Genomic DNA, 19,575 nt, shown 5'->3' on the forward strand with positions numbered 1-19,575 from the left:
TATATGGTGTATGTACAAGCTCCACAGAGCCCACATATTAAAAACAAACATGTGTGTGCATGTATACTCACAAAATGGTTAAAACAAGTAAGTAAGTTGTAACAGCATCTTTTATTCCGCTTATCAAAAGTGAAGAGACTGAAATTTTGTTAGGTTGTATTAGTGGTACCTCTGACCAAAGCTTATTCAGTGTCTGGAGAGGTCTCAGTATTCTTTCTGGAGGTTCAGATGATACCTTCTCTCAGTAGGGTGGCATCTAAACCTCCAGAGACGGTACCTGAGATGGCTGTGGACTAATGGTAAGGAAAATCTAACTTACTTGGCACTCTCTACTGATGTGAATTTTGTGATGGCTCGAAGAAGCTTACAAACTTGAGCTGGCTGGTTTTCTGATGCTGCCTCTGAATAAGTATCTCTCCAAGAGATGGAAATAAGAGAATTTCAGTTTGAAAACAAACTAATGAAATTTATGATCATAATCAATTTCTTTCTTCCTCTGACCTTCCACAGCTTTGGCATGAAGATAGTACTGTAATGAGAAAACTTTTCTCCAGTCATGAGACCACAATTTCTCAAATTGCATGAGTTTCACTCATGCACTGGACACATCTGTAATTTCTGAATTTCAGGTTGTTTACAGTTTCTTCATAATAGTAAATACACCGATGAGCCAAAACATTATGACCAATGAGTCGTTATAAAAAACATGGTATAAAAAACACCTGATACTGAACTCCGTTAATCGGTGTTACTGTTGTGCTTCATATGGGAAAGGCAGCGGACTTAAAGCGAGTTTGACAAAGGCCAAATTGCAATTGACCAGACGACTGGGTCAGAGCATATCCAAAATGGCACAACTGGTGGGATGCTCACGATCAGCTGTGGTTAGTACCTACCGAAAGTAGTCCAAGGAGGGAAAACCCACAAAGCGCCGGTGAGGTGTTGGACGATCACGGCTCATCAATACTCGAGGTAAGCGAAGGCTCTCCTGGATTGTATGTGGCAACAGAAGGGAGACCGTGGAGCAACTTGCCGGTAATTGTAATGCTGATGATGGGAGTAATGTGTCACAACACACAGTACATCAAACCCTGCTGAAATTGGGCTGCGTAACCACAGGCCACTCCAAATGCCCATGCTAACCACAGTTCACTGGCGAACCCTTGCACATTGTAGGTGCTGGCGAAATTGGACCTTGAGTGATTGGAAGAAGGTCGTCTGGTCCGATGAATCATGTTTCCTGTTGCAGCACGTGGATTCAACAGGATGACCAGGTATGTGTGCATCGTTTACCTGGGGAAGTGATGGTTCCTGGAGGTAGCATGGGAAGAAAACAAGCCAGTGGCAGCGGTGTCATGCTTTGGGCTATGTTCTGCTTGGATACCCTGGGTCCAGTCATCCATGTGCCGTGCACTCTGATGACTACAACCTACCTAAACATCATTGCTGACCAGGTACACCCTTTTGTGGCAACGGTCTACCCCTCTGGTGGTGCCGTCTTTCAGCAGGATAATGCACCATGCCACACTGCCCGGACTGTTTGAGACTGGTTCACGGAACATGAGGAAGACTTCCAGGTATTGCCTTGGCTTCCAAATTCCCCAGCCATCAATCCCATCAAGCATCTGTGGTTTGTGTTAGAACAGCAACTCCGATCTGCAGCATCTCAACCATGGACCATACAGGAGTTAAAAGATCTGCTGGTTACGTGTTGGTACCAGATACCACAAGACATATTTAGAAATCTTGGAGCATCCATGCCTCGCCAGGTACGAGCTGTTTTGGCTGCATGTGAAGGACCAACATCATGTTAGGTAAGTGGTCATAATGTTTTGGCTCATTGGTGTATGAGTTAGGTATGTGTTTCAAAAAGTTAGTTCAGTGATTGAGAGCTATCTGTTCAAAACAAAAGAACAAAAATTGTTACAGTAATTTGGTTTTTCTATCTGATTATCTGGATACATCATTGATAAACAAAACCAATGTCAACCTTCTCAATAATTATGTGTTTGCTTTATTTTTAAAATATTTAATTGATTTAGATAGTCCGGGACAACAGAAATATTTTTTGACTCAAAGAAAAAAGGCTGCACGGATTCCCCAAAGCCTGGAGCAACCAAACCACTGCACCTTGGTAAATGTGGCTTTAATGGTAGTTATGTCACACAGTCCCATACAGAATAAAAGCCTAGTTCAGTGAACTCTATTTGTTATATTGAGATCCATTAAAGAAAGCATTTACTGTATATTAAAATCAGATATAAAAAAACAGAACTAACCACTGGAATTTATACGAATTTCAATATATGATCAGTTATATGTGGGAGGGGGGGTATTTTACATTCCATTGCATAATAAGCCATTATTGTTGAGCTCACTAGTATATAAACAATTAGTTTTTCCTATTTAACCACAAAATGGCATTATTTGCATCTCTTATCCAGTAAGTATTTAACTGATTTCATCCCCTCAATGTCAGTTTTGTATAACTAAAGAAACTACCATTAAGACATCTATACAAAGCAATATTACATCCTCAATAAAAAGGTTCGACTAAAACAATAATTTGTGTTAGCCCAATCAGAATATCACAGGAGATGTTCAAAAAGTAAGGTTAATAGGAAAACTCCTAGATTGGAAAAGTTTTACTGGCAATTGTTGAAGAGTACAAGTACTTGTGTGTACAGTGAGAGGGGCATGCTAAGTGAGGGAAGGTGGTATCCAAACTAAAATGGCAGCAAAACTAGAGATTTGAACAAATATAGCGGTGAGAAATGTAATTCCCTTTCTTTATACAAAAGGAAACATGGCAATGCAAATTTATCAAGAGCTTATTGCCATGTATGGGTAATTTGTTATAAGCAGAAAATAAGTTTCTGTGGTGCACTGTAATACAATCCAGATAGTTGATTTGAATGATGAATTAGCTTGGAAAGGAATGTAAGTGGGAGGTATTGCAGCATCTTTACACACACACACACACACACACACACACACACACACACACACACACACACACACACACACACACACACACACACACACACACACACACACACACAGTCCCAACTTAACATCCTTAGGCTTTCATCTCTTTAGGGTTCTCAAGTGCATTTATCAGGTCTGCTTTTGTAAATGATAATTGTGTGATTGTGGCATTGACAACCTGGTTACAGTTATTTTATTGAGATTCCTTGTGAAGAACTTATGTACTGGTTTTCTGTTGGAAGAGATACTTAAACAGGGGTGGTGATTGTATAGAAAGTCCTATTACAATATCTGAACAGTTGTATCTCTATGATAATAAGTGCTGTCATGGTGCATCAGAAAATTTAAAATTGCCTTCTTTTTTACATTTAAAAGTGAGGTGCCTACTCTCCCAAATATACATATATTTAAAAAATTCAGATAGTATCAATAATTAACTTGAAATTTAAAAATAAAACCTCACCTTCAAGCTAATTTTAATGATTCCAGTCATAACAGATACCTTAGAAAAGTCTACAGTACTGAAGATCTCAATTCGTTCCGAAAATAACTTCTGAATATTGCTCATTAGACTGTTATCTATAGTGCTAATAAAATAAAAAATAAACAAAATTACAAAACATGATAACTAAAGTGCCAAGAACAGGTTGCTTTCTACATACATATAAGGAAAAAAAAACTATAATTATTAAAAAAAAAATTATATCTCAAAATAGTTAAATCAACATGATTTAACTATTTTGAGATATAGTATTAGTTAAGAATATTTTTGAAAAACCAATGGTAATTTCAAAAACAAGAAAATCAAATTACACTATTAGATGAATGATAATAAATTATAAGAGCTGTTATTTTAGAATTTTTAAAGTCAATATGACTGTAAAGAATATCTTGACAAAAGGCATTGAGCTGTAATCACAAACTAAATTCTTGTTTCTAATAAGTGCTAATTAACAACTTTAAAATTATTAAGTATCAATACAGAATTGACAACTGACTGGTCTTTCTGTGTGGATTTTTGAAAGTTTAATAAACAGCACACAATGGAAGTAAAAAACTATCTGGATGGAACAGTCATTTCAGTTTGTGTTCTGATGGAACAGTTCCCTGCACTCTTCTAGACATATGAAAGTTTGTTGCTATTTAGAGGTTTCCCTTCTTTTCTTGTCTCTCTACCAATATGATATGTTGTTTTGTCTTAAGTCTCTGTATTTCTTTTTCTTCCTTCCATCTCTCCAGCATGCTCAAGAGTATGTAGGGTGCTTTATTTAGAAGATAATACACCTGGATTTTAGAGCTGAACAAATTGTGATTTCATAGTCCTTTGCACTACTTTGAGCACAAGCAAGGGTGCCACAGCCATTTGCAAGTGTCTGTATTTCTGGCACTTAAAGCACCTTAGTGGATTAAGTTGTATATGACTTAATGGGCAATGCAAGAATTGAAAAGGATAAGGTCTCTGGTGGGGACTTTTGCTATCACTCTTTACACTTTTAGTTGAGAACAGATGCCTCAAGCAGCTCCCATTCAGAAACCATGCAATGGGATGAGTTGTGTCTTACAGTGATCTTTAACTGATTCAATGCCCAAGGCTCCCCACCCACCAAGAGCCTAAAAGGATGCCCACTAACCAGCAAGCAATAAATGTGCTCAACAGCAGGAAGTACTGGCTATCCAGGCATAGCCAGTACACCTCTGCCAGCCTGAATTCTGTCTCTCAGACCATGAGGGGGAAGGGGCACAGCACTGACACAGCTCACTTGCATGCGAACCCACTAGCTGAATGAACCCAGGTGAGATATCCTAAGATCTCACATATAGTCGTGGCAGGGGGCCAAACTGGTGTGTTAAAACTGGGCCTCTCCATCACCAGGATCCTTCTTTTTGAATTTTTCCAACTAAGTTTTTCAGTGTTAGGGATGGATAGCTGAAATGGGATTTTTTTGGCTGATGCTGCAAAAGCTTGCTTTCTTGTATCGACCTGAAGTTAACTGAATTCTTTTCATCCCACTAAAGAACTGGTAAGAACAATTGAGAATTTGTAGCTATTTTTTGGAGAGTTTTCAAGTTGAATGTGGAATGTAGTATATTCCACATTCAACAAAAGGAAAGTATCAACAAAAGGAAAAAAAAAAAAAAAGATAGAATTTCTAATCATTAGGGATCATTCATACAAAGGATGAAAAGAATAGGTGAAAGAACTTTGGGGAACTACAGCATTAATTGAGAAATTAGAAAAGAGCAATCAAAGACTGGCCAAAATGAATCACAATTTTTCATTTATATTAAACTTATTCCATGGGAGATGCTTTAGTGTTGTTCAGTGTTTGAATCCTAATAACTTAAAAAAATCATTTATCATAGATATTTACATCTCCTGTAGTAACTAACTTTAACTTACTTAGATAATTTGTGCATAATCAGCAATACATTTTCTTATTCAGGAATTTCTGGCAGATTTACTTGCTTTGATCATAGTGCCCCCATTCATATGGTCTTTATTGCATATTATATCTGTTACTAGTGTGTTCACTGGTCAATTTGCGTGATGTGTGGGCTGAGGAAATCTGGAATGGGAGGGTCTATTACATCTACCTGAAATTGATTATGGCTTTAACTGTGAAGAGGACTTTTAAGTTCCTCCAGTCTCCAATTGATTCAAACTCAGACCTCACAAAATGAAGGGCAAACAGTAAAACCACTACTTTCATGGAGGACTGGCAATAAATAGTCGTTGATTCTAAAGTATACAAAGTTCTAACTTCATGTAATATACAGTGCTCAAATGCAAAAAATAAAATAATTTTTTATGTAAATAATAATTATTACAGAACCTTGGTCCATAGGCACTCCAATTAGAACGTGGAGGTTTACCAGCGCTGCATGGATATGTACGACGACTAGAATCACTGCTACGTTCTTTGCGAACCCCTTCCTCATAGAGTTGACCCACTTGTGCATCAATGGCTGTAACATCTTCCACAACTCTCTTCATAACTGCTCTAACATTCCGTGGTTCAATAGTATTGAGCCAATCTCGGGTTTCCACACTCTTACGTAGCATCTAAAAAAAAAAATAAGTAATACACTCAGTCATAAATATATATAGACATAATATCTGCCTAAGTAAGACACAAAAATAAATATTTGCCTGGTATTTTACCAAGAATGTTCTATTTCTCTAATGCAGGGGGTTCTTAACCTTCTTAGTTCCATGGACCCCTTTGCCAGTCAGGTGAATGCCACAGACCCCATCTCAGAATAATGTTTTTAAATGCATAAAATAAAATTATAAAAAAACCAGTTTAATGAAATAGTTACCAAAATTAAAAAAAAAAACATTATACAGTACAGTAATACCCTGAAGTTACGCGATAGGTGGGTCCGACAAAAATCGCTTAAGTCGAATTCACGTAAGTTGAGGTACAACTTTGCATATAAATACACATAAATTTTGTTTAATTGGGACCAAGGATTAACAAAAACACTAGTTTAAAAGAAAAATATTTAATAAAATTGCAGTTATTTATACATATTAATACAAATTATGTATTAAAAAAATAAATGAGTTACGTAAAAAAGTTATTTCGATGTCGATGGCTTCATAAAATCTAATCAATTCGTCTGACGACACAGCACCTTTTTTTCACGCAGAATTTCTTTGTAGCAAGTTAATAATTTTTTATTCCTTGCTTTGTAGCTATAACGCATTCTTTGTTGGAGTCTATGTTTTCTAAAATTTTTAAGCCCTTTTCAATTAAGCTGAGACCTTCTGTCAAGCTTGCAATTGTCATGTGCTTTTCTGGTGGAACTGGGTCTGAAGTGTCGGATAATTCAGTGAAGTTTTGCTCGTGCATCTCTATGAGCTCATTTATTGTCAGCTCCTCACTATGTGAATCCAACAGCTCGTTGACATCATCACCATTGACTTCCAAATCAAATTGCCTGGCAAGATTAACAACTTCTTCTATCATATGAGCGACATGATCAGTTTCTGGCATTGTTTTCGTCTCGTTTTTGAAAAAAAAAAATGGACAAAGTTTCTTCCAGACACCATTCAATGTTTTTTTGTGAATTTCATCCCAAGATTCTTCAATGATTCTTACGGCATCTAAAACATTGAATTGTTTCCAAAAGTCTTTAACAGATATCTCACTATTTTGCCTCATAGCTTCATTCAGACGTGCAAACGAATGCCTCATGTAGTAGGCCTTGAATGTTTTGATGACTCCCTGGTCCATCGGTTGAAGCAAGCTGGTTGTGTTTGGACGCAAAAACACAACTTTCACACATCGGTCGAAATTAATTAGGGTGACCGGGTGCATTATTAATAAGAAGGATCAATTTAAATGGAATCTGTTTAGACTTGCAATAACGTTCGACTTCGGGTATGAAGTGGTGACCAAACCAGTTCTCAAAAACTGGAAGATGTCACCCAAGCTTTATGATTTGACTTTGAAATTACTGGTAAGCTAATTTTAGATATATTTTTTAAAACTCTTGGGTTTTCAGAGCGATAAATTAAGAGAGGTTTTAACTTGCAGTCACCAGGTCCTTGAGGTTGTCACAGACATTCTCTCAGATATGCCAGACAAGCTGTACTTGCTACCTGGGAGTCTAAAACGCTGATGGAACTGATATTCGGGTGACACTCAAGTCAAGTGGACCCAATTTCGGCGAAGTCCGGACGGTCTGTGACAGCCAAATCCTCTGCTTGCACCTTCACGATGGTGGGACTGTTAGTAATCCTGGGTATAACCTCCATGCACTAGTACATGGTGGGTGACCACCCAGGTGTGAACCAATGTAAGCAGGGGTCGAGGTGTGGCACCCACACAACATGGAGGAACGCCGCCCCTCTATGTTACCAGGCAGTACTAGGTGGTAGATGACTCTCATCAACCGGTGAAATACCACCACTTTGCTTATTGGAGGCTTGAAGTGGTGGAACCCATGTTTAGTCTCTAGAGCTAAGTTCCGGTCAACCCTTCCCTATCTCTTCCATCATGCAGTATGATTGATGACTTTTGAGGTTATGATGAACGTCGTGGCGAGATCCAATATTCCTTACATTTCGAGGGTACAGCTCTAAAACGGTGTTTGCAGGCCGGCCGCTAGTTAGTACACCGGACTGAACCTATTGGTAACTCTCTAGGAAGCTTCCGGATCAGCTAGTGTATAATCTTGCTACCTCTACTCTGCCAGATAGTGACTGGAGGGAGTCCGAGTAGTGTGTATGCAGGGAGCATTGTCGAGCCAACGTTATGTCAAGGATCTGGGTATATTCTTACCACATGTAAGCGACATCCAAAAATTTCATTACTTCGTACAGCATGTCCCACCTACTTTTTCTTACTATTGAATACACCATGAATTGTCAAACTAATAGAGCAAGCTTATCTGCGAAAAGATCTCAACCTCCCAAGGACTTCCTAATTCATTTCACAAATATACGTGGTCTCAATTCTAATCTCAACGATGTCCATTTCCACTTGCAGTCTGCCAAACCCCATGTACTTTTTCTGACAGAATCTCAGTTATCGGTTGATTCATCTACTGCTCATCTCAGATGCCCAAATTATTCGCTGTATGATTCCTTTCGCCTCAAAGGTGGTACTTGTGCATATGTCCGTTCTGATATTCCCTGTCAGAGACTTGGCAATTTGGAATCTCCTCTCTTTGATCTTCTCTGGCTTAAAATCTCTCTACCTCATTGTGTCAAATTCATCTGTTGTCTCTACCATTCTCCCAACTCCACTAATCACTTGGAGCTCTTTGACTTCCTCTCTTTGCAACTTGACTTTCTCCAGTCCAACTTTCCTAACAGTGAAGCAATTTTCCTTGGTGATTTTAATGTTTCACAACTCCAGCTGGCTTCCGTTTTCTAGTCACACCGACCCAGCAGGTCGAGATGCTGAGGCTTTTGCAATTACTAACTTACCTAGCACAGATTGTTCATTTATCTACAAGAATATCGGACAATCCTAATCATACAGCCAATACGCTTGATCTTTTTCTCACAAACAACCCTTCTAAGTACACGGTCGAAGTGAGAGGTTCTTTAGGCACTTCAGATCACAACTTGGTGATTGTCTCTTCTCCAATGGAACCTTTATCTCATGGCTATTCCCAACCACGTGTTGTTTGGCATTACAAGAATGCAAAATGGGATGACCTGTGAGACTTCTTTTCTTTTCCTTGGTCGGATTACTGTTTCAAAACTTCTGATGTCAATGTTTGCTCAGATCGTGTCAGTGAAATTATTCTTGCAGGAATGGAATCCTTTATCCCACACTCCACTTTAAAATCTCGTCCTTTATCTAAACCTTGGTTTTCCAATAAATGTGCTAAGGTTGTCCAAGAGAAGAATGTTGCGTAGCGTAATTGGCTTGTTTCTAATTCTTCAGTTTCATTTTCTGCCTACATCAAAGCTCGCAACAGTTGTAAAGCAGTTATTAATCAGTCCAAACTAGAGTTTGAACAGGCTAAGAGTAGAAAACTTGCTTCTTGCCCTAATGGTAGCCGAGCATTCTGGTCTCTTGCCAAAGCTATTGGCCGCAACTTTTGCCCATCTTTGCTCCCACCTCTGTCCAAACCAGATGGTTCTGTTGCCACTTCAGCCAAGAATAAAGCTGAGCTGCTAGCATCCCATTTTTCTTCCAGCTCATGTATTAATGATCTTGGTAAAACACCTCCCACCATTCCCAACACGCTCCATTCAATGCCTCCTGTGGTCTTCCAACAAAAGGATATCAGAAGGATTTTGATGAACCTTGATGCTAAGAAAGCTCCAGGTCCTGATGGTATTTCTCCACTTGTTCTCAAAACCTGTGCTCCTGAACTTACTCCTATTCTTTGCCGCCTTTTTTCACTTTCTTATTCTAAAGGTGTTTTTTTCCTTCTGCTTGGAAATTTGCTCATATCCAGCCAGTTCCTAAAAAGGATGACAAATCCCTCCCATCCAATTATCGTCCCATTACAATTACTTCTACTCTTTCTAAAGTAATGGAGAAATCAATTAACCGCCAACTCTTAAACTACCTAGAAACATTCCGTCTGATCAACGATCGCCAGTATGGATTCCGTCAGTGTCGATCCACTGGAGATATTCTGGCTTATGTTACCCATTTAGGGACTAATTCAATGGAAAGGTTCGGTGAAACACAAGTAGTTGCTCTTGACATCTCAAAGGCTTTTGATCGTGTTTGGCATAAAGGTTTTCTAATCAAGCTTCCATCTTATGGTTTGCCAACTGTTTTTAGGAATTGGTTATCCAGTTTTCTCTCTGATCGCTCACTGAGGGTGATGGTAGATGGCTCTCTGTCTTCTATCTTCTCCACTAATGCCGCTGTCCCCCGAGGTTCAGTTCTTTCCCCCACTCTTTTCCTCTTGTATATCAATGACCTTCTTCCATTGACTGGAAATCCTATCCATAGTTTTGCCGATGATAGCACATTGCATTCAACTTTCCATTTTGAGAAACCTTGTCCTGCTCAATCAGCTTCAACTTCTCGAAAATCTGCTACCAATTCCTTAAATGCCAATCTTCAGGTAATTCTCCAGTGGGGGAAAGACAACTTAGTTGATTTCAACCCTTCTAAAACTCAGTCTTGTCTTATATCTCACAAAAAGGATTCTTCTGCTCCTATGCTTATCTTTAGTGACACTCCGATTTCTAGGCAAAATGATATATCTCTTTTGGGGATTACCCTGACTTCTAATCTCTTTTGGCACAAGCACATTACAAATATTGCTTTCTCTGCATCTAAAAAACTTGGTTTTCTCTTTCGCTCTCAGCGTTACTTTTCTTCCAAACAGCTGCTCACTCTGTATAAATAGCAAATCCGCCCTGCCATGGAATATTGTTCCCACATCTGGGGTGGTGCCCCCAAAACCTCTCTCGGGCTTCTTGATTCCATTCAGAAGAGGGCAGTTAGGTTAATTAATGATTCATCTGTAACAGAGTCTCTCCACTCGCTTTCTCATAGACGTACTGTTTCTGCTGCATGCCTCTTCTACAGATACTTCCATGGGCACTGTTCTTCTGAATTGGCTTCTATAATTCGTGCTCTCTCTTTCAAAACAGTCCGAACACGTGCTGCCACCAGCCAACATCCATTTACTGTCCAACTCCAAACCCACAGAACCAACTTTTCATCTTCCTCATTTATTCATTCAACTGCCGTTTTCTGGAACAACCTTCCTTCGTGCGCATTTCCTGAAAATTACAATCTACAGAAGTTCTAATGTCAACAAATATCTTCTTTCATCTTCTTAACCTCACACCCAAGCACAGTACTAAGTACTATAGGTTCTAATACCTCTCGTGTTTGGGGTTCACATAAAAAAAAAAAAAAAAAAACCAGCTGCATTCCCGCCGACCATCATTGTTAATCGGTCTTTGGAAACCATAAAGCCTGGAAAGTTTTTTTATTCATGAAAACAATGTAATTTCCGACAAAAGTTGAGCATGAAATCGAACGCACACATATAAATATGACAGCTGGAATGCAAATTCTTGTATATGTGTGCAGCTCATGCGGCAGCAAAGTTGAATTTTGTTCATCTTTCGCTCTCACTCTCCGCCATCACACTGTATATCGATAGCATATGAAAAATGACCTTGAAGATAGTGGGCGGCAGTGTTGCCAAACGAAAAAGTCAAGAACCGTGTAACTCCGAGTTCGTGTAAGTCGGGGTATTACTGTAATATATGTGTTTCTTTCTTAACACATTGAATAATAATACAATACATTTAAAATATAGGAAAGTTGATGTTAAATTTTATTTTTTAAGGACATATCAGTGTGAAGGCTGTTGTTGTTTATCTTGAATAAGAACATTAAACTGTGGTGTGGTATTTGACAAAGCAACACGCATGTCATGTTGGACATCTAATCGATTTCAATTTTTTATTTTCATTGTTACAAGTGCTGAAAATCCTGATTCGCACAGATATATTGTTGCAAATGGTATCAAAGCTTCCATAGCTCGCTTTACAAGATGAGGATAGGCTTCTCTCAGGGAACACCAGAATTCTCCAAGGCTTTTTGAGGTAAACTCCAATCGTGGTAAGTTTTTTGACCTAAGATCAATGAGTTCATCTTTGGTTAAGTCAACATCTTTGGTACAGTTTATATCAGAAAGAAAAGGATTTTGGGTTCATGGTTCAATTTTCATGCCATCAAGATAGAAATAACTTTTAAAAGAGTTCTGTAATGTTTCCAAGTGTTTTCAGATATCTCTTTTCAAAAAAATTGAGAGAGAAGTTTGCATTTCAACTACATCTTGGTAAAGCACTTCCTGCAACAGTGGAAAGTTTGCAAGAATGTCGGCCTCTACTCTCTTCTTCCATATTGGTAACTTAGCCAATCTCAGGTGGTAGATGACTTTCATCAACCGGTGAAATACCACCACTTTGCTTATTGGAGGTTTGAAGTGGTAAAACCCATGTTTAGTCTCTACAGCAAAGTTTCTGGCATCCCCCTCCCCCATACTTCTCCTTCAACCCATGCACGGTACTAAGTACTATAGGTTTTGATATCTTTCGTGTTTTGGGTTTTCATAAAAAAAAAAAAAAAAAAAAAACAAAGCTTGTAATATTTCAGTTGCATCCATAATGGGGACATCATGACCTTGAATGGAAAGATTTATCTAATTCATATAGTGTAAAATATCTGCCAGGTAAGCCAACCCATGGATAAAATCCTTCCTTTCAAAATGTTCCAAGAGTGGGTTTTCTCTTTCTTCCAGAAAAAGTGAAACTTCCGCACTTAGTTCGAACAAGCGCTTCAAGACTTGTCCTCTTGAAAGCCAGCGCACTTCTGTGTGGTAGAGAAGCACTTCATATTCTGCTCCATTTCTTGACAAAATCTTTTAAAAATACGATGATTCAGGAACTTCTTTTGATAAAGTTGATAACTTTTATGGCTGTTGACAATACTTCTTTCAGGGTTGTTGGAAGAGTCTTTGTTGCCAGTGCATGTCTGTGTAAAAAGCAATGGGTGACGATGACTTGAGGAGCTTCTTTTTTCACTAAAGTAGCAAAACCAGACGTATTACCAAGCATCGCAGGAGCTCCATCAGTGCAAAGAGAATGAAGTTTTCCTTTCCATTCAAAGTTTCGTTTGTAAAAAAAACTTTTTACCATTTTGAAAACGTCAACGGCTTTTGTAGTTTCTGAAAGAGACTCACAAAATAAGAATTATTCTTTGATGGCATCAGCATGCACATAGCAAACAAAAACAAGGAGCTGGCTACATTGATAAATGTCTGTAGTTTCATCCAATTGCATACTGAAGGGGAATGGCGAGGCTGCCATTTCCTCGATGACCTGCTTCAAAATATTAAAAGACATATCAACTATTCTAGAATGTACTACATCATTTGACAAGGGAACAGCTTCCAGTTTTTTTCTCTGTTCCAGTCCACAGACCAGTTCGACCATTTCCAGTGCACATGGCTTTACTAAAGTCTCTCCAATAGTGTGGGGCTTCTTTTGCTTGGCAATCCGGTAAGCAACTTTATAGGATGCTTCAAGAAAAGATTTTCGTGAAATGGCAAATCCAAGTTTTGGAAGTGTCCCTGCTTTTTTGAATTGAGATTTTTTCGCACGAAAAAAACCAGCATCTTTAGATGCATTTTCAGCATGGACAGACTTGAGATGGTCTTTCAGTTTTGCTGGCTTCATACTTCCGTTCGCAAGAATTTTTCCGCACAAAAAACACTGCGGTATTTTAGTTCCGTCATGTTCATTAATGCAAGTGAAACCAAATGATACATAGTTTTCATCATACTTCCTTTTCTTCGACATTTCAACTTAAATTCGGTCTGTAACAAATGTTAAATAATTAATGTAAAAATAATAAATGCAATATTAGCAACTAAGAAAGACATATACGAAGACTGTATGCATTGACAGACACACGGTGGGCGTGCATACACGCCTGTAGCACTGTAGGGGCCTCCACCGTTGGACCGGTATACACGCATATAGCAGCGAAAAGGTTAAATTACACACTTCAACTGTTATCTAAACCGCAGGATGTGTTTAAACATACCTGGTTTACACTCGTAGCCAGCGTGTCTATTCGTGTTAAAAGTGGCCTACTAGGCGCTGATTTCCCGGATAGTTTGCCAACTACATCACACGATAGTCTGTCCACAGCAGGACTGCAATCAAGTGCGATCTAGCGGTAGGTCTAATAACTGCCGTAATTTCAAAGTAACGATGAGCGTAAGCGATTTTTCGAGATATGCAATAACTATAATATGATTTGAAAATATCTGTTATTTCTATTGGTGACTACAGATACAGCTAATACAATTGTAATTTATTACATACATAAGTGAAGGAAATTAATGAGTTGATTTTTTCCCCATCCAAGCTCACGGACCCCCTGAAATCCTTCAATGGACCCCTGGTTAAGAAACCTTGCTCTAATGGGAGAAATAGAACATTCTCTAATGAGAGTCGCTAATGACATAATATAAAACAAAGCACAATAAAAGTATAGTAATGCGAATAATTAAGCATATTCTCTCAATATCTTATTTATTTACCTAAATTATTAATTCTAATTTACGTAAATTACAATGTATTAATTTCTGAATGTAGTAAAAATGTGAACTTAACCTAACCTTTTTTACTGCATTAAACTTGTGTTTTAGCTAATGGGTATAGACTTTGAATCACATGCAGAATTTTTTTTTTCCTTGCTTGGAGGTATAGGAATGAGTAAATGACTATGGGTTCTAAATTATTTAATGTCTTTAATCAGCTTGAAACTTCTGAACTGCCACTGTGTTACCAAGTGTATTCATATTCAGAAGTTAAGCAAAAAACACAAACATTGCAACAAAGGAATTATAACTGGTCAGATTTTAACAGCAAATACTCCATACCTTAATGTTGTTGTTGTTATGGGAGTTTCTGACCATGTTACTTAGGTCACATTATGCCTATCAATGTAATTTCTAACTGCATATGATAACTACTAGATAAACTGTCAGAAGAGGTCATACAGTTGAATGTTTCAGCCGTAGGAGAGTGGTCAGGTGTGCAGATGCATAAGTACACATGCCTTGAGTGACCCAGGTGGTTCAAGCCTATGACTGCTGAATACGGTGCTGTTTCTTGTATTCTCTCTACCTTGTGAACTCCTCTGACAGTGTGGTCATCCAGGAGTATAAACAGAAAATTTATTTATTTTATTTATTCATAAAAGAAAAAAAATTCTGAGAGTTTTGCATTAATACCTATGATACATCAGATACTCCCGGCTTCTTCCATCTGAGATTAATTAACTACAGACCATTGCAAAATTTCTTTGATATGCTCATATAATTCTGTGGTTTCCACAGAATACCTTAACCACACACATTGCAAACAAGAAATGCATTTGAAACAAGATTACCTTGCTTTGAGCTCCATACCATGACTGTAATACTACACAGACAAATGGACATATCCTGCTAGACTGCTCTGTCCAGCTTTTAAAAGAAAATATCAATTTTTGCATCCCTTTTCAGAACACACAAGTGACTCATCCAGACAGTATTAGGTGAGAGAGAGAGATCCTAAATCCCTTTGAATGTTTTGTTAATTTACTACAGATGGAATTCATTTGAACAGAGGAGGTGCAATGGCCTTTGCTAGAAATGAGGCCTTAAGGGGATCCAAAGAAACTGCTAATTGGAGGGTGGGGATGGGAAAATAGTAGGGTTAATAGAAAGATACATTACTGAAATAAAAGCGATTATAGCACCCTCCTTGAGAGCATTTTTGTGCAATTATAAAATATCATACACATGGAAGAAAAAGTGAAATAAGCAAAATGGCTACAGGCCATAGGGGAAATTAAGTAGCTATAAGAAGAAGCAGAGTTCTAAAATGTAAAAAAACACTGTTTTATAGGCTGTCTTGCTGCTAATAAGTCTTGAAACATCTGTCACAATGGTGCACAGTTTTAAACTTTTTACGAGTGAGTTTACAAAGGACCGTGAGAGCCACGAGGGGAAAGTTTTTCCAAAATTATTTTAAAATTTGTAAATTTATAATAAAATATTAATATGGTCTTAGTTTAGCTTGGTTACCCAATATTAGAGAAAAATTATTTCAAAATCATTTTAGAATAAAAATATTCACAAAAATCATAAAATAATTTTAAAAAACTGTTTAACTTCTTTTTTTGATGTAACGCTATCTTCTACATCTGTTTATTATCATTATCATTGTTATTATTAGTAGTAGTAGTTGTTGTTGTGGCATATGATGCAAGAAAGCAAGCTTATAAAGCACCAGCCAAAAAAAAAAAAAAAAAATCCCCTCCAATAATTTGTGCAGTTCTTCCTTGAATTTATTCAAACAGCCTGCTTCCACAACAGATGGAACTTTGTTCCAACAATCAACCTGCTGGCCGAGGGCAAAATTCTGCACATCTTTCCTGCAACCATCTTTCTCAATTTAAATTTATTGCCCCCTCGTGTGTGTTGTCTAAGCAAGAGGAAGAATTCCATCAGCAATTCTCAATGCATTCAAAGCTTTAAACACCTCAATAAGATCATCTCACAAGTGCCTAGTTGCCAGATGCTGAAAAGCTGGAGAACTCAAGCCTGTATCAGTCTGATCACCCTTTCATTCCCTTCACCAATCTCATTGCCATTCTCTGAACCCATTCCAGATCTACATTCTTCCTAAAATGAGGCTGCCAAATCTGTATACTCAAGATACAGACTAAACATCGCCTTACACAATGGGACAAATCACCAGTTTTTTCAATAGAAAAGTTTCCGGTATATTACTTACAAAACGGCATGAGTTTTCCTGCCAGCCTGTCTGCACAGCTCAGAGAATTTTATATCAGACTGCACAATTACCCCAGGTCCATTTCATTTTCCATTACCCTGAGCATAGTACAACACAGTTGGGATGTTAATCTGGGATTGCTGCTACCCATATACAGTACTTTGCATTAGTCAATGTTAAACTGCCATTTCTCAACCAATCTCCCAAATTCATTTTGGATCTTATTGCAGTAGTTTACCACTACTGTCATTTACCACCCTGCCAACCTTTGAATCATCTGCAAACTTAGACATTAAGCCTGATACACCTTCATCAATATCATTAATAAATATAGAAATATAACAAATACAGATTTAATATGCTTCTTAACTAAGGGCATAAATCCTGCACTCCTGTCCTCTCTGAACATATTGTATTCCCCATATTCAAATTCTTCATCTCTTACTTCTGAGTAACACCATGTCTCTGATATCCCCACAATATTTGCAATTGATGACTTAATTAGTACTTCAAATTCATCAAATTTATTTACTATGCTCCTAGCCTTATTACATACACTTGTTCTTACTCTTAGTTACGCTAACCAAGCCCATGTACTTACGATGACTCCCATCATGGGGCCATCGTGAGAGCCCATTCATGATGACCCCGAACAGGCCTTGAAATCTCTGACACCTTGCTTCCCAGGCTGCATATTCCAATAGCAGTACAAAACTCACTTTCACCTCTGCCTGTGTCTTTAGTTAATCTATTAGTCTGTCAAACACTCTTGTTTTAATGAGCACAGAGCATGCTAAGAAAAATTCAACCCCATGAGCCTTGAAGAATCTCTCCAGGTACAAAGTGATTGACAAAACTCTGAATATGTACTCCCTCCTATTGTGTCTGGACAAGATTGCAGACACTTTCAAATTTAATCCTAACTTGTGATTTTTTTCCAATTATCCTGTACTTATTAAGTCCTCAAATATATTCTTAATACCATTAGTGTCCCACATATGCAACAATATCATCTTTTGTGCCCTTAAAAGGTAATATCTGCTCTACAATTTGATCTACTAGCAGAGACATGGTGTCACACAGATATAAGGAATGCTGAACTGGAATTTGGGGAGTACAATGTGTACAGAAAGGACAGACAGGATAGAAAGGGAGGAGGTGTTATGCTGTTAATTAAGAAAAACATAAAATCAAAAGAAGTGCATCCAGTTGATATAGATGAACAGTGCACTGTTGAGCCAGTTTGGTGTGACATAGGCACTGCGAAAGTAAAAATAAGAGTAGGAGTGTGTTATAGGCCTAATGACTTGAATGAGTACAATGAACAATTGTACAGAGAAATAGAGTGGGCTAGTAAATTGAAATGTCTTATAATGGGGGATTTTAACTTCCCAGATATTGACTGGAACTTGTGGGTTGGTCACTCACACACTAGTCAGATTTTTGTGGATTTATTGGATGATTGTTTTCTGCAGCAGCATGTTCAAGAGGCAACCAGAGAAAGTAATACTCTTGATCTGGTTATCAGCAGTATTCATTTGTGTATTAAGGATTTGCAGATAAAAGAACCACTAGGTGGCAGTGATCACAGTGTACTGATCTGGGATATATTTAAAGATTTAATTACCATCAGGGGTAAAGAAAAGGGTTTTTGCTTCCGTAAAGGTGAGTACAGTGGTCTCCGACAGTTTTAAATTCTGTACAGTGGGATCAACTGACGATGTTACCAACAGTAAATTCTAAGTGGGAAGCATTCAAGGAATGAATCGTGGAAGTCACTAAAAGTTTCATACCTATTAAGAAATATTGTTCAAGGTTTAGGCCTAAATGGTTATCCAATGAACTAATGAGACTCGTGACAGAGAAGAAAAATGCATGGGATGCATATAAATTATCAAGCGACTCAGAAGCCTATGGCAGATATAAACTAGTCTGTAATCAGGTCACAAAAGAGGTTAGGCAGGCGAAGGCAGATTATGAGAAATCCTTGGCAAAAGATGCTAAGAAAAACAGCAAGGTTTTCTTTACTTATATAAACTCTAAAAGGAAGGGGATGAATCTGATTGGTCCACTTGACATCAATGGTTCGACTGTTGATGATCCTGCTCAGATAGCAAACAAACTGAATGAGTATTTTGCATCTACATTCACACGAGGAATTATTAAGGTTTGAAAATGGCAGAAGGTTATCAAATTGTAGCAGGATACTTAATGATTTTGTAATAACTGAGAGCAAAGTGGAGGAGAAATTGTTGAAGTTAAACATAAGAAAAGCACCTCGGGTGGATGGGATCTATCCAGTTATATTAAAGGAGACGGCAAAGCAACTAAGCAAACCCTTAGCCATAATTATGAGAGCATCACTGGACTCAGGGGAGGTTCCCACGGACTGGAGATGTTCAAATGTATCCCCAATTCACAAAGGGGGATCGAAGGGTGACACGAGTAATTACAGAAAAGTTAGTTTAACTTCTGTTCCGGGTAAAATAATGGAGTCACTGGTTAAAGATGCATTGCAGGATCATCTAGACAAGACTGCAGCAATAATTCAGACACAGCATGGGTTTGTTAAAGGAAAGTCTTGCCTGACAAATTTGATAGGATATTATGATGTGGTTACAAAGGAACTGGATGCAAAAAATAATTTTGATATCATATATTTGGATTTCAGGAAAGCTTTTGACACTGTTGCGCATGGAAGACTATTGTACAAATTGGAGCAGAATGGTATTAAGGGTAAGTTGCTACAATGGATAAAAGGATGGTTAAGTAGGAGAAGA

The 19,575-nt window shown here is 38.0% G+C and overlaps 1 protein-coding gene across 1 annotated transcript in view; it reads right to left on the reverse strand.

Moving 5' to 3' along the window:
- Vps51 (vacuolar protein sorting 51) overlaps positions 1–19,575 on the reverse strand; it is a 202,273-nt gene that overhangs the window by 24,741 nt on the left and 157,957 nt on the right. Inside the window, exons 17-18 of the mRNA XM_090385571.1 lie at positions 5,823–6,052; positions 3,452–3,575 (exon numbers count right to left, since the gene is read on the reverse strand). Of these exons, the coding sequence (XP_090241697.1) occupies positions 3,452–3,575; positions 5,823–6,052 (354 nt within the window). The remainder of the gene's footprint in view (positions 1–3,451; positions 3,576–5,822; positions 6,053–19,575) is intronic.

This window comes from Mastigoproctus giganteus, chromosome 11, assembly GCF_048544385.1.
Source record: "Mastigoproctus giganteus isolate SK-2022 chromosome 11, ASM4854438v1, whole genome shotgun sequence".
NCBI lineage: Eukaryota > Metazoa > Arthropoda > Arachnida > Uropygi > Thelyphonidae > Mastigoproctus > Mastigoproctus giganteus.